We start from the raw sequence: 16,455 nt of genomic DNA, 5'->3' as shown, positions 1-16,455 counted from the left end.
TGTGGAAAGTCTTTCCTCCTGTTCTGCACGTCCCTAGTGGCAGATGGAGACAATCTGGGTAACTGGTACAATATGCCTGGTACAAACACTATATCCTACAGCACAGCAATATGGGATACGTCTTTGTTGTTATTAATTCTATGTGAGATGACTAACTTTTGAACCAGTCCTAGTGAGGAGCATTACTGTAACTATGCGGAATGGTTTCAGCACTGCAGTGGGCCTTGTTGTAGTTTATAGCTAAGATTTCATTTGAAATAGTCTGGGCCTATTTCAGCCTGTGGAATGTCAGAATTTGTGTGAGCTTAGAGGTTCTTAGAGCATAGCCAGGGGGAGTCACCCTACTCCCCATCCACTTGCTGGCTTCGGCCTTGGGAATAAGAAGCTCTCCATGAAAATCTGACAGAGTTGGGGAGGAGTTTGCAGAAGGGTCACCCAGGGTGACACATCATCCTGGAGGGCTGAGCAGTGACACCCTGTTTGGACAGGGGCCTTGCTAAAAGGCCAAAAGGCCTTGTCTGTCAAGGGGTCTGGAGGATGTATCTTGCTATCACACCTTCCCTTTTAAGCTGATGCAAAGGCTAGGAGGCTTTGCTAGAAACATCTCATCTGCATTGCCCAAAGCCCTCTCTGTTTGGATCCATTATCGTCTGGGGCTCTGGAGGCACTCTCCACATGGACTGTCCTATTTGGAAATTTGGATTGCTAAGGACTTGCCATGAAAAGTACTGGGTGAGACTTTTCATAGATTTGAACTCTCGTTTGCATTGGATTATGTGTCTTAGTTTGTTGTTACCCCAGTGTACTGGCAGACTGGGTTTGATCTGTGACTTTTGGGACTTTCCTCTGCCAATGTGAAAGTGGTGGCATAAGACTCCTTGTGTCTGTGAGTTTACCCTTTCCTTGGTCTTTATAGGTCTTGACCATGTAGTTTGGAGTTTCAAGCAAGATATTCAAAGTTGGACTAACTCAGTATGGGTGTGTTTTTGTTTAAGCCTTTTGATAATTTGCCCCTTTGATTGCATGAAGGATCATGCCAGGAATCATTCTCCTTCCTTGTCTGGGTTTGGAACACACACACACCCAAAATCTCGGGCCTTCACATCTTTAGGTAGAGCTCCAGAAATTCTCACTGTACTGTGACCCATTGATTAACTTTCAATGTATTCCATACTTGCATTGATTCTGCAATAAGGATAATTCATTTTTAAAGACTGAGATACTTCAAACTTGTTGGATTTGATGCAATAGCTTCAGCTATTGGGCGGTATAGAAATGTAATAAATAAATGATGCCTTTTCCTTTCTCTCTTGGCAAGGTGGCATGATAATAGTAAATTAAACCAAATGCAAATGCATTGCTGATAGTTGCTGGGGAACACAAGCAGGAGGATGCCATAAATGTGCTCATAGTCTACTCGTGGGCTTCCCATAGCATCTAGTTGGCCACTATGCAAACAGAATGTCTTTGACCTAATCAACACGCATGTTATTTCATTCTTACGATGATTACACTTCAGGCTCTGCTTTTGTCACATTCAGACCACTTTCATAGTGTTATATCCTGCTTGGTGTAGATTTGGCCTGGGTTTCTCTGTCTTTTCATCTAAACAGTAAAAACACTCCGAACAATTATGAATTTGATATCCCCGATGTGAGGGTTGGGCTGAGGGGATTAGTTCATGTGGGAAATATAATAAAACTGAAGATTAAGCTTGTTGTATTGGACAAGATAAGCATGTGCTCATTCATTTGCTACAAGTTTTAAAATAATAGCCATTCCAGCAGGCTGTACAAAGGGAGATGAGAGGGAAAGCAGGGGCTTTCCACCAGCCTTGCTGAAAGACTTAATCCTGCCCTTCCTTCCCCATCCCCTTTTCCTCTGTGTCATGTCCTTTTAGATTTATTTATTAACGTAACATTCTCCCTAAAAATCACTTAACCACACATGTGTGTATTATAGCTTCAAATTCAAATCCGTGGAAAGGTAATGTTTTCAGGAATATTTTCAGAAGGAAAGAAGACAGCTGTGGAAAGAGCTAAATATTTTAAGTTGTACAAAATGGCTGTAGTTTGCTGTAATCCCTTCTGTGCTGTCATAGAACTCAGGTACTTGGAAAAATGGGTCACTGGTTCACAGAAAAGGCAAAACACGTAAGAGCATTAGTCAAAGGGATTGATGGTGTGAATTACTATTATTATTTTCTTTTTCATAAATGTAGTCATTTTGATTGTACCAGCACATGACAAAGATGAGGCAGTAGCTTGGTTTCTTTCACCTACATTTCTGGGTGTGGGAATGTGTTGTCTCCCCCCCCCCCCCAGTCATTTGTAACAGTATTATATTAGGCATGAATTTAAAGCATGTGGTCTTCAATAAGCAATCAGAAATTGATGTTGCTGTGTCACAAACAGGTGCTTAGCGTGATTATATTTGTATTCTAGTAATAGGAAGCTTTTTATTCTGTTTTGCCTTGTTTGGTGAGGCACACATTAGCTAGCATAGTCAGAAGCAGCAGTAGAATGCATTTCCTCCCTCCATCTCTGCATCTCTTTCAGAGCCAGCCAGTCGCCATGGCAACATATTAGGCCGAAAGAGATGCGAGGACCGGAGTGGAAAAGGAATGACTTAGGAACCCCCAAGTGGTGGTGGTGTGTGTCTCTAACGTCAGCATCTAAGCCTTTTGATAGGATGGTTTTGTTAAGTCCCACCCCCAGCTCCTGTGTAGAGAGCTTCTTTATTAGACCAGCCGCTGGTGCAGCTGCTTCAACGGCATTTCCCTTTTGAAGTTTCATTTTCTTCTTTTTGTTTTTTTGTCCCTTTCTGTTTTGGCTCCTTTTTCTGACTGAAGATGTTCACCGTATTGCCCGCCGTCTCTGATCTCCTTTGCAGCATGGTGTTCTGTATGGGCAGGCAAGCATGGCTGCGTTTCACTTGACCTCTGTAGCAATTTCTGTAAAAAAAAAAAGAAATCTCCTCGTCTACGTGGCTCAAGGAGATAACGGACTATGCAGAAATTCATAGAAGCAGATTACTATGAGCTGGACTGGTATTATGAAGAATGTACGGATGGTAATTATATGTTTTCATACTACATCTCTGCTGTATATAAGTATATCCGTCCTCTAACAAGAGCCCTGGAGGAAACAGGTATGGCGGTTGTGCAGCTAAGGTGGACCGTTTTTAGCCTTTCTTAGCATATGTTTAAAGCATGCATCAAGAGACTGCTGTAGGTCTTTTGGCCAGTGGGAGTGGCAGGAGAGAATATATGCCAGAAGATTCTTTTTCATTAGAAGGAAATTACTGTGAAATGCTTATTGTGAATCATTGCTATTACAACTCGTGCTTAAACACACTTGCTTTGCTGAGGGGAATGTTGAGGTTTGGAATGTGAAAGCTGTGTAATCATGGGCACTTCTTATAGTGCAAAATGTGGCATTATGCACAGTATATACAAAAGGCTTTTGGGGCAGACACCCGGGTTTCACGCACACAATCTTTGTTGCAGGAAACAATTGGAGCATTTTTTTCCCTTGCTAATTTGTTGGAAGATTAAATTTTGGGAATGTGTCTTCTTCCTAAGCTCCTCTTGAACTTTCTGTTTTCTGCCAGGTTGGCAATGTCTTTTTCTGTAACCCTGGATGTGATCACCAGTCTCATGACAGAGGAGGGTGTGAGGAGGAATGACTGTAACTGCACCACCTGCGTTGCGGGAAATTCAAATCTTCTAATTTGTCCAGAGGATTTAGTTGGGAACACAAGATGGAAATAGTCCAGAAATATATTGTAATGTCGTGGCCCGATTCAGCCTGTGTATCTATGAATGAGGAAGGAACATCGTTATAGAGGCACAAGTTGATGACAGAAGAGGGCATAGCTATTGTCAGGAGTTTACATTTGAAGAAAAAGATTTAGTAATCCAGGATAATAGGAAAAATAAGTACGCAGCTGAAATATTAGAATCCCATGATGAATTTCACAAGCTGACTCTCTGCATTCAACCCTTGGGAAGTTGGTGAGCCTGTCTATGTGTTGCATGTTTTGAAAAGATCCACACGCAGAATGCCTATTTCAGGCTGACATTATTATTTGTTCAGTATATAATTTAATTTGTATCCTCTCTGTGTTTACCCTTGGAAGACCTAAAGCTCTTGGTTAATCTGAATGATATAGCACTTGGTGATGGACTGGCCCAGTTTAGAATGCTTAAGAACCAAACACAAATATTTCCTTTGTTCTGCCTTTAAACTATTTAGGGCGCAATCCTGTGCATGCTGGCTGGAGTGTGCTGGGAGTTGTAAGACTTTTTCTGTCTCAATTTGAATAGGATTATACCCTAAGTTTATCTCAAGGAAGCTCCTGAGGCATTTGTTATAAGGAACAAAAATCTAACAAAAATCTAAAGTGGACAACACTGTTGGGATATGACATTCAGTGGAATAGTCACCTAATTTAAATCTCACTGCAACTATTTTGTTCTCTGCAGCTTCTGGTTATGTGTAATATGTAAGTGAAATGCAAGAAAAAGAAAAGAAAACTGCATAAACAACTCTCTTTTGACTTAAGAGAGGATTCATAAAACATACTAGTTCTCTCCAAGAATGTTCACCAAGGTCATTTGATTTTGATTCATTCACGATTTTAATTTTTGTGAACCGCCCAGGCAGCTTTGGCTATTGGGCGGTATAAAAATGTAATAAATAAATAAATATTTCACAGAACTGCAGATTTGAATTAATTATACATGTTGCAATATTCATAAAAATCCCCATTTTAATTTCAGTCTCCTTCAAATAACTTAAATCCTGTTGCCAAAATACACCTAAAATCTGGAATTTCCATATAACAACTCAAGTGGCTATATCCTTTTCACAAACCAGAACTGAGTCTATTAGTAAATCCTCAAGGAGGAAAGGAATGCTGTTTACAAAGTGCCATAAACAAAATTAAAGAACAACAATATTCCTTGTATTTGACAATGGGAAGGAGGATAGACAATTATTAGAGGAAATTATTTAAAGTGAAACTTGATGGGCTGTCTTAATTAGATATACTTCATGGTGTCCTTTTTAAAAATTATGCAAAATTCCTATTCTTATAAGTATCCATTCAACTGAAGGAGATAGAAAATAAGGAGATTTTTAAAAGAAGGCATGAGGTTAAATTAGTAAAACTGGAGACTCCCATCTGAGTTAGTTCCTTTAGAAATTACGCTTTCCAATTTTGTTTTTCTGCTTTCTCTGTTTTCCTCATTATGCACCATGTAGCTTTGTTATTTTCTGGTGAATTTTATACCATCTTCTTCTTTCTACCTATCTTTGGGTCTCCTGGCAATTGCATATATTAAATTCAAAATGGCAGTTGTGGTAGGAAGTAGCAGGTAGTGGCCACTTGACAGGATCAAAGTTCTGGAATCAATTTGTTTAACAGATTTGAGGGTTCAGTCTTAGGCTTATTTGTTCTGACATGGATGTTAATGAAAGCTCTGCATACAGCTTTAGCATTTGTAGTTTATTTTGCATTTCATTCCACTTTATTTTGTGGCTTGGCACCATTGCTTGATTCATTTTGTATTACCTGCTCTAACACAGGTGTGGTACATTTTGTTTGCTTGTGCTTTATCTGGGCTAGATCACACTGTCAACTTCTTTCATGTGATCATGTGCATGTACCCATGTACACAACCCCATGAAGAAAAGTTACTGAATACCAGTTGTGTATGTGGGGACCTGGCTGTCAATTTCATATTGCTGGTTTTCTTCATGTGTAAGCCCACTTCACATATAGCCTTTCTCCATATGGTTCTGTATGTTCATTCATATATGATTATGAGGAAGAATTTTGTGAACCACCCAGAGTGCTTTGGCCATTGGGCGGTATAGAAATGAAATAAATAAATGTGCTTTAAATTAGTTGATTTATTCTGTAGAGATGTGTAAATTACATATGGTGTGGAGAAAGTAGATAGGGAGATGTTTTTCTCCCTCTCATAATCCTAGAACCTGGGGTCTTGCCATGAGGATGAATGGTTGAAGATTCAGAAACAGCATAGTTAAACAGTGGAATTTGTTACCACAAGATGTAGTGATGGCCACCAACTTGGGAAACTTTGAAAAGGGATTAGATAAATTCCTGGAGGATAAGGCTCTCAATAGCTGCTAGTCATGATGGCTATATATTACCTCTTGTATCAGAGGCAGTATGCCTCTGAATGCTAGTTGCTGGAGGTCACAAGTAGGAGGGTGCTGCTTGTGGGCTTCCCACAGGTGTATTGCTGGCCTTTATGGAGACAGAATGCTGAAGTAGATGACTTTTGGTTAGTTCCAGCATGGCTCTTCTTATGTTCTTAAACTTGATGCTGGTGACATTTCTATCCTCTCTATTTTTTATGGTTTGAATTAAGTTTACTCTTCATGTCTTTCATCTTACTCTCACGGAAATTATTTTCAGATGAGTCTTGTTTTCCCCATGGTCAACATGGCTACCGATGTGGAAAGGATTGTTATTGTGTTTGATAGTGTGTGTGCTGTTTTCTGCATGACACACAGCCCAGCTCACTTTGCAAAGCCATCTGATGTAGTCTACTAAACTTTACTTGACCCAGAGGCCCTTCCTAGGGAATTTAGGTAATTCTTGCATGCTCTGCTTGAGACACACTAAGCAGCAAGTTACGATGTTATCTGTGGTTGCAAGGAAGACTGCCCTACAGTCCATGGTGCTCTAACAAGAGGATCTCTACTGTCTTGTAGCCTGGCAATTATCTGATTCTAATTTGTCACATAATAGAGAAGAACACCTGGCTATTTTGGCATTAAATCTGAAAACACACTTCGGAAGGAAAAAGCTTTCATATTTTCTTACAGGATGGTGCATGACCTAGTTTAGGTCTGGCAACCATGTGAGGATCTTTACAGACAGCATTCACTAGCAGCATAGAGTTAACATTCATGTTCACCCCTTGTTCCCTACCAGTTTGTTAGGCTAGAGCTCCCACCCTCCTCAAAAATCTGACTTTCCTCATACATCACGATAATTATTTCCATTTGTGTGTTTCCTCCAATACTGGCTCTTCCCCTGTTTTGGCACACAGCACACCTCTACACTGTAGACCTAGTTTACTAATAGGGGGGATGATTCTTCAGTTTTTATATTAAATCATTGCTCATGATTTGAGCATCAGACATGAAGCAGGGACACTTGGATTCTAATGCTTCATCACTGCTGAACGCCTGCCTTGTTTCATTCATTCAATTGTTTATTCTAACTCTCTGCATATGGTATCCAAAGCCTGTCAACTTGACTCTTTCTGTCTTAAACCATGGAAAGCTTGCAATAAATGGAAGCAATTCCTATTGAGCTGTGCTTTTTATACTTTGAAATAATAACATATTTACATAGTAGGATCACACTGCTGGGAATATTCACTGGGGAAAGTATTCAGCAAATATTGTCCTCTAAACAAACCAAAAGAGGGTGTGTCTGTAAAAAAAGAAAGAAAGAAACAACCATCCTATTATTTAATTAAGACATGGCGACTATACTAAATACATTTAAGAGCTGTGCTACATAATACAACATGATTGGAAAAATTTCTATTTCTCTTACTTCCATATTTGTTTCTTTAGAACAGTTACAGACCTTTGAGTACCCATATTACTTAAAGGGTAAATTACGACTCAATACATTGCCTCTGTAGATGTCATATATATCAGTTTCATTGTTTCTTGACTTGATGTTGTTATGTTTTGCACAGAACACTAGGAAGATGTTTAAAAAATATGTCTCACAAAGGCTCCAAGTTGGCAATATTGCCGTACTTATTTATTTAAAACATTTACATCCTGCCTTTTGAGCAATGACAGATCACCCAGTGTTGATGAGCTGCATTTTTTATGGCTATTGTCAGTTTTGACTGCTGATTTTATTACTATAATATTGTGTTGTTTTGAGGAGTTTTGTATTTTCATTCTGTTACTTACTGAGTTTCTTAGATTTTTTTAATTAAATAAAATTTATTATTTATTAATTACATTTTTATATCGCCCAATAGCTGAATATTTAATTGTAAACTCTGTAAAAAGTCTGAACACTATGGCCCAGGTCTAAAGGACTATGGCACAAAATAAGATTTTCAGCTGTCGTGTCTTAAACAGCAGCCTACCATGCCAAGTTTTTGAACCTGCAGAGACATTCAAGACCAGATTTCAACATGGCACAGGACTCGTACTTTTAAACCAATAATGTCAGAAATCCTAATGGGCATGCCCAAAGCTTAGGCCCTGCCTAAAGTTTCTCTTTGAATCCAAGCCCTCATAATTATATCTCCCTAAAGTTGTGCCAAATACGGATTCCAATTCTGCAGACTTGGTTATTTTGTTTACCTGGAGCAGCTGTGTTAATTATCTTCCGCATAATTTGAGTGAGATGTGCGAATTCTGCAGTGGAAGTTCCCGTCAAGTGGTACATGATTGGGAGTTCACACAATTAAGTATTATTTTATAATATATGAAACCGAGGTATTTAAAGTATGTAGCTACACATGGATTTTTTTTTGTTTTGTTGAAACTTTTAATAAAATTTATTAAAAGCACAATAGCCTTTAGCTTAAATTAAATTAACTTTCAGATGTAAAATATCATATTCTAACCTTCGTTTTCATTTAGTGTAGCATCTGTCTCTCCTACAGTGTAAACCTATACATGTGTAATGAGAAGTAAAGTTGTTACCCAGAATTGTTGTTTTTAAATGGATACTGTTGTTTCTATACTGTTGTTTTTATGTTTCTGATGGTTTTTAAAATTTTGTATACTTTTTAATGTTTATCATTTTTAACTGTTGTAAACTGTCCAGAGAGCTTCGGCTATTGGGTGGTATATAAATGTAATAAATAAATAAAGTCCCACTGAGTTCAGCGAGGCTTACTCCCAGCAAGAGGATAGAAGATTGCAGCCTTAACTAAGCCATTTTGAGAATAATCAGAATTATATATTTGCAACTGCTTACACAAAAGCAAATATAAGCATTTCGTGTCATTGATAAAGTTCACCAAGGCGACACCAAAATTAAAACATATAATACAATAGCATAACAAATACTAAACTAAACAAATTAAACAGGAGGAAAAAGGAGCTATTTTCAAAAACATTTTAAAATGCTGTATCACCCACCTACAGCTATTTACTTTTTTAAAAATGATTTAAACGATTTGTAAGCCACCTTTTAGCATAGACCCTCCTAAGGTGGTGTACGATAATATTTAAAAAACACAATACAGTGATAAAACAGAAGAACAATAATTTACAGTTAAAATCAAGTAGTACTATATACATAATGACCCCAGGAGAGCCCTAACTCAATTAGGGCCGTAGACAAGGAAAACGCCAATCTAATCTCCCTAGGAGTCATTATGCAGGTGTGATTCAGCCTTGCTTTCTGCTTAAGACCTCCAGGCTGCATCTCTAGGTGCAGACATCATGTGACCCATCCTTTAGCTATCTTTGGGATTGTGCACTGCCTCCTTCTAGCCCCTCTCCTTTCCAACCAAATTCCCTCCTCACCTCCCACCTCAACAGCTAACCCAGGTGAGGTTTAGGTTTAGGGTGACCATATGAAAAGGAGGACAGGACTCCTGTATCTTTAACAGTTGTATTGAAAAGGGAATTTCAGCAGGTATCATTTGTATATATGGAGAACCTGGTGAAATTTCCTCATCATCACACCATTTAAAGCTGCAGGTGCCCTACCCTCTTTTAAATCTGGTCACTCTAGTATAGCTCCTGCAGCTTTAACTGTTGTGATGAAGAGGGAATTTCACCAGGTTCTCTATATATACAAATGACACCTGCTGAAATTCCCTTTCCTATGCAACTATTAAAGATACAGGAGCCCTGTCCTCCTTTTCATATGGTCACCCTAGTTTAAGTATAATTCCAGGTGGGTACCGATGTAAGCCTTATCCAGAGATAATATGATTTCGAAAACAGCTTCAAGCCTTGTACGTGGATGGGTATAACAAAGTCCCATGGGTTTTAGTTAGTCTTGCTTCCTGTTTATGATTGCAACCTTTATTTTGTGTCTTTGAAATATGCTATTCTGCACCCAGGTTTCTGACCTCCCAATTTTTTAATTAAGGGAAACTCAACAGTAGGACAGATGTGATAGAAAACAATATACTAAAATATGCAGTTTCTTATTCCTTTGGAATAGCAGTGGGCAACTCATGTCCCCACTGTCCTTCTGTGCAGTCCCTGCTGCTCCTGCCACTACCGAATTTGCTGCTGCTGTGGTGGTATAAAATAAAATTGGTTATGAAATTTGGTGGTAGCAAAAGGGTGGCAAACCGCCAATTTTCCCCCTAACCATGCACCACCAAATTTTGTCTGCAGATTCATCAGTGGGGCAAGCAGGGGTGTATTCTCCATTGGGTTCCGAGGGGGGGAGCAAAATTGCCCCCTATATCCCCAGATGTTACTCACCCTTGCTTCGGAAGGTTAAAATCTTAGTGATAATTTAAAGCTAAATTCTTTATTTTGCAGTTTCAGTCTGTGTATTATACTAGAACTGTGCATCATACCAAATTCCCAGATTGCACCTGCACTTCGTTCCTGTTTTCTGCCTTTTTGAAATCTGGTGGGGTAATAGATTGCGAAGGTAACTTCTCCTCCACCCTCCCTACCTTCAGCTGGCTGACACATTCTTTATATCTGTTTACTTCCTGGTATAGTTGCTATGAAACTTATAGGAAACTACCATTTGTGTTTGGCATGGGGAGAGAGATGACAGGTTTAGAGAGATTTTGTTTTAAAGGGAGAAATTGCTTAACATTTGATTTTGCTCTGTGAAACAGCCCAGTCAAAGAAAACTGGAGTTTGATCTGGTTTTATAAACAGTACATGGATTACTTCTAATAAAGATTAGACAGATGGTTCTTCTCCCTCCCCCATCCCTCTGTAATTTTCCCCTAGCTGTGTTGTGGTGATCACAGCATGCAAACTACCCAGCTATTCTAGTTGAAGTGTGTTGAGCAAGAAGATTGGTTTCTCCTCTCTTGAAACTTTACCTGACTGCTCTACAGATGTAGCTTCCGAGAAGATGGCTAATTTGTTTTCAGGCTATTAGAATACAGGACTCCTTCTTAAGGATGGTTTGAGCTATGTCACTGGACGAATCAATAAATGATGAGGAAAGCTATGAGTATGATAGTAATAATGACTATAGACACAGATGTTGTGAAAACCTTGATATCTTGGAAGAAGGTACTTTATCTTGTCTAATACTTACATATGAATTTATGAAATTATTTAATTAGCTCTGTGTTCTTAAATATGCCCTTCTTAATAGATCATGTGATTTGGCATTGGGATTGTGAAGGAGCCCCTTTGCATAGTTAACTTGATTAATATTTTCAGTTTTCTTAATATGCAAAGTTTATTCAACAAGTTCATTGTGTCAATGCAATATTGTGCTTTTATTCTGTAAAATGAAACTTGAATTCTCTTGAAATATAAAAGTGCAAATATTGCCTGATTTGAGAGATGCTACTTGGAGCTTAATTGTGGAAGTTCAGGATAGTTGGGTTACATCCTAAATCAGTTATATATTGTCAATTCATGTGAAAACTCTTTACTGAATGGTAAAGCATACATATGCTGCTTTTTCTTACCAGAAGAGAGTGGAAGAATGTATAGTAAGATATGGTAGAACTGCGCTACTGAATTTTTAGTCTGTGTGCTAACTTGTGCTGCTGTGAAGAAAAAATGCTTTCCTGTCTTTTATAATCAGGTTGGGGACAGGGCAGGGGATTCTGTATTAGAGTGGATCGTCTTTGGCTGGAGTCAGATTCCAGAGCAATATGGAAATGCAAGCTGTGCTCCTTGCTGCTTGAGATCAATGATTCCTAAGCAGAGAGAAAAGAAAGAAGCTTTGCTATGTGCCAGGTGCTTGGGGAGGACATGAGAGAAAATCCCTATGTGTGGGTACGGGGTTGTGGTGGAATGGAATGATGCCCTTTTTAGATTCTAAGGTTTAGAACATAGTTTTTGAATTGGCTTTGAGCATGACTTTTTGGTTGTCTGATGACATGTTGTATCTAATGTACAGCATGCAGGCTAAACATGCTACAGTAGACATTCAGCACATGTGGCATGCCCTCTGCTATGATATTTTTAACAGACATCCAACCTTTCTGAGTACAATTCTTATTTGTCTCTACAGCCCCATGATTGTGAGAGAGAAAGGGGAAAATATTGATAAATTGATGGCAGTGGGAGGTGGTTTTGCGTGTTCTTGAGCAGAACAGATAACATGGATGAGGGACTGGCAATGTGGTACCCTCTAGATGTTTTGGACTGCAATTCTTATAATCTCTTACCATTGGCAATTCTTGCTTTGTAGTCCAAAATGTCTGGAGAACACCAAGCTGTCTACCCCTGAGATTACGAAAGTAGCAAGGAACAAGGAGATACTCCTAGTTCTAACACAGCCTGTTTTGGAAAATACCTTCAGTTCTGTGGCCGATTTGCTTCTTCTGCTGAAGCAAAGTAAAATAAATTTTGGGGATGGGAGCAAAAGTTTACTACATAAGAAAACACTAAAAATAGGTTTCTGAAAAACAGTGTAACATGGCATTGGAAGAATAGATTACTCCTGAGTCTGACTACTAAAGCTTGTAAGGCAATGATAAACTGGAATTTGTTGAGATAACACAGGCTCTTTTCAGTGAACGTTTAGTGCTTTTCAATCTCTGCTATTAGCCTTGTTTGTACCTGGTAAATCAGGTTTCTTTCTGATATGTGACGAGTTCTTACCGACCTAATTGAGATAAATATTACCTTCATTGCACTTGTTCCTGTATTTCTAATGCATTCCTAAATGCCAGCCCCTGGGTTTCATATGGAATAAATACTGAAATTACTTTTTCTCACTTGTGTTTTCAAGATACAATAAAGATGTAGAAACTAACATGTGGGATCTGCAACAAAGTGTTGCAGTTTGGCGTGCACACCTGTTCAGGACACTCCGTTCCTTTCCCCCCTTCCCCCTGTTTTTCCTTGTTCTCCCCCAACAATCAATCATCATTCCATATCCTTGGAACTTGTTCAGTCCTCACTGAGCTTGTTCAAAAGATGAGGGTTTCATCCCTCAAGTGTTTTTTCCTAACAAAATTTTGGGTGGGGGGTTATTTACTTTTGCAAACCATGGGTTCCAAAAGTAAATAACCCCCCACCCAAAAAGCATGCTGATACTTTCTCTTCTGTGTGGATAGTTTGATTTTGACTGCTTAAGGACTAGTGCTTAGAGGAGTGAGTTTACTATTAATATATTTGATAGAGATATTTTATTGTAGTATTATGAGGAAAAACTGCACATTGGGGTTTTGGGGTCAGGAAGGGAGCAGAGGAGAGACATTATAAAAGGAGAAATTGCAGCTGCAAAACTGCCATAGCTGTTAAATGCATAGCATGTAGCTGATTCTTTTTTTTTTTAATTTCAGTGTAGTGCCCCATTCTGGATTGGGACCACTACACACTGTTAAGGGGGTGTTAAACTTGCTCCCAACGCACTTCCATTCCCCTCTCCCATATTTGCCCCCGACTGCACATGGGCTAATGAAAGGGGGGAAATCCTCCAATTTTTTCATATTTACTTAGCCCCTCCATGGGGGGATGGTTGGCCAAATTTAGGGGGAAACTGGCTGGGTGGGAAGGTTTTATTCCCGTACGTATGTGTGGTGGTCCTGATCTGGATAGTGGTACCATGCGCCTGTACTAAAGTTTAAAAGGTTAGAATTACCTACATCAGCTTTCTCCAAACCATGTGCCCTCCAAATATTTTGGCTACAATTCCCATGATTCCAGACTATTGCCCAGGCTGGATGGGGTACGGGGTGTCAATGTCCAAAACATCAGGAGGGCACCAGGTTGGGGATGGCTGAATCACACGCTAACATTTAATGTAGAGTGTAGTTTAGCTACGTGGAAAGAGAAAGAGTGAGTCAAGCTGAACAAAAGGCTTCTTAACATAGGTATATTGTTAAGAAGCAAATTGAAGGAGGGGCCCTCAGAAATAAGCCACCATCATTCCAAAACCCTGTAGAAGTGATGAAGAACTTTCACACTTACCTTAGGCTAGCTGGTTTGTCTTTTATGTTTTAAGGCAGAGTTGGCCAACTTTTCAAAATGAGAGCTCCTCTATTTTCTTAATAGTTGTTTAGGTATGGGGACGTTTGTCAAATCTACTTTTTCAGACCCCCTATAGGAGATGACAAGCGACACATGCTGAAATTCCCTCTCCCAACATGCCTGTTAGAAATGCTGGGTGCTCTTAATATTGAAAGGTTGGTTAATTCCTGATCGAAGAGTCATTAGTTTATTATACCCTAGATCTGTGTTGGTGTGCTTTTTAACTTTTCATATTGACTCGTGCATTGAGGTCTGCTATTAAAGTGTCTGCCATTAAATCCCCACATCTGGCTGCGAATTCTGGGAATGTTCTAGGGCACGCACCGGTACATGCAGGGCACTAGTCAGGCTCCTTTTTATTCTCTCAGCATTTTAATAGTCTATAAATAAATTTTAACTTGGTGTTTTAAATTTGTAATTTTGCATTGCTGCTGTTTTTATCTGGTTGAGCTTTTATATTGTATTTTATATTATGGTTTTATACTGTTGTTTTATACTTTGAATGGTTTTAATTTTTGTGAACCGCCCAGAGAGCTTCCGGCTATTGGGCGGTATAGAAATGTAATAAATAAATAAATAAAACCAAATCAATCTCTCTTCCTTACCCCTTTGCGGCTGCACGTTGCTGAGAAAGATCGGTAATGGCGAATGTGCTGTCCTCCTTGGAGCCTTGTCTATTGCTGATTCATGACCTTTTAGTTGAAGAACACCTGATAAGCTTTCAAGGAACTTCCATTGCTATACCTTCCACATAATTTGAGTGAGATGTGCTAATTCTGCAGTGGAAGTTCCCGTCAAGTGGTACATGATTGGGAGTTAAAAGTCTCCCCCCCCTCCACCTTGCAGTAGAAAGCCCAGTGTGACAGCCTCACTGAACTCATTAAATTCTGCCTTTCAGAATTTAATTTATACTTGCTTTTAATGGGAATATAAATTAGTGAGGGGATTTCAGAGGTGGGTGGAAGCAATATACCTCTGCTTTCAAAAGTAGGCTTTTGTTTTTCATATTGAGCTCTCTGGGGCTTTCCCCCCCTCATTTGACTGTGTCTTATTTTCTCCTCTTCTACTCTCACCTCATTCTTATCTTTAAACCCTCTCTCTCTCTATCCATCCATCTCATCTCATCCCATAGGCTGCAAGCATATTTATTTATTAATTTATTTATTTATTACATTTCTATACCGCCCCACAGCCGAAGCTCTCTGGGCGGTTCACAAAAGTTAAAACAGTAAACATTAAAAAGTATTTTGTTGTTGTTTATTCGTTCAGTCGTTTCCGACTCTTCGTGACTTCATGGACCAGCCCACGCCAGAGCTTTTTGTCGGCCGTTGCCACCCTTAGCTCCCCCAAGGTCAAGTCTGTCACCTCCAGAATATCGTCCATCCATCTTGCCCTTGGTCGGCCCCTCTTCCTTTTGCCTTCCACTTTCCCTAGCATCAGCCTCTTCTCCAGGGTATCCTGTCTTCTCATTATGTGGCCAAAGTACTTCAGTTTTGTCTTTAATACCATTCCCTCAAGTGAGCAGTCTGGCTTTATTTCCTGGAGTATGGACTGGTTTGATCTTCTTGCAGTCCAAGGCACTCTCAGAATTTTCCTCCAACACCACAGTTCAAAAGCATCTATCTTCCTTCGCTCAGCTTTCCTTATGGACCAGCTCTCGCAGCCATAGGTTACTACGGGGAATACCATTGCTTTAACTATGCGGACCTTTGTTGTCAGTGTGGTGTCTCTGCTCTTAACTATTTTATCAAGATTTGTCATTGCTCTCCTCCCAAGAAGTAAACGTCTTCTGATTTCCTGGCTGCAGTCAGCGTCTGCAGTAATCTTTGCGCCCAGAAATACAAAGTCTGTCACTGCCTCCACGTTTTCTCCCTCTATTTGCCAGTTATCAATCAAGCTGGTTGCCATAATCTTGGTTTTTTTGAGGTTTAACTGCAACCCAGCTTTTGCACTTTCTTCTTTCACCTTTGTCATAAGGTTCCTCAGCTCCTCCTCGCTTTCAGCCATCAAAGTGGTGTCATCTGCATATCTGAGATTATTAATGTTTCTTCCTGCGATTTTAACTCCAGCCTTGGATTCGTCAAGCCCAGTACATCGCATGATGTGTTCTGCATACAAGTTAAATAGATAAGGTGAGAGTATACAACCCTGCCGTACTCCTTTCCCAATCTTAAACCAGTCCGTTGTTCCGTGGTCTGTTCTTACCGTTGCTACTTGTTCGTTATACAGATTCCTCAGGAGGCAGACAAGAAGACTTGGTATCCCCATACCACCA

General features: G+C 39.5%; 1 protein-coding gene across 3 annotated transcripts in view; it reads left to right on the top strand.

Annotated features, from left to right (window-relative positions):
* TRAK1 (trafficking kinesin protein 1) overlaps positions 1–16,455 on the top strand; it is a 138,292-nt gene that overhangs the window by 72,230 nt on the left and 49,607 nt on the right. Inside the window, exon 1 of one of the 3 annotated variants that reach the window (XM_063129221.1) lies at positions 2,753–3,072. The exons of 1 other annotated variant lie outside the window; for it this stretch is intronic. In XM_063129221.1, coding sequence (XP_062985291.1) covers positions 3,009–3,072 — 64 coding nt within the window. In that variant the 5' untranslated portion in view covers positions 2,753–3,008. Of the gene's footprint in view, positions 1–2,752; positions 3,073–11,082; positions 11,256–16,455 lie in introns of those variants that run through there. One more of the 3 variants, XM_063129203.1, reaches the window with a different exon arrangement.

The sequence above is a fragment of the Elgaria multicarinata genome, chromosome 1 (genome assembly GCF_023053635.1).
Source record: "Elgaria multicarinata webbii isolate HBS135686 ecotype San Diego chromosome 1, rElgMul1.1.pri, whole genome shotgun sequence".
NCBI classification, from domain to species: domain Eukaryota; kingdom Metazoa; phylum Chordata; class Lepidosauria; order Squamata; family Anguidae; genus Elgaria; species Elgaria multicarinata.
The sequence above is the reverse complement of the archived record's forward strand: the minus strand, read 5'-3'. Positions and strand labels throughout refer to the sequence as shown.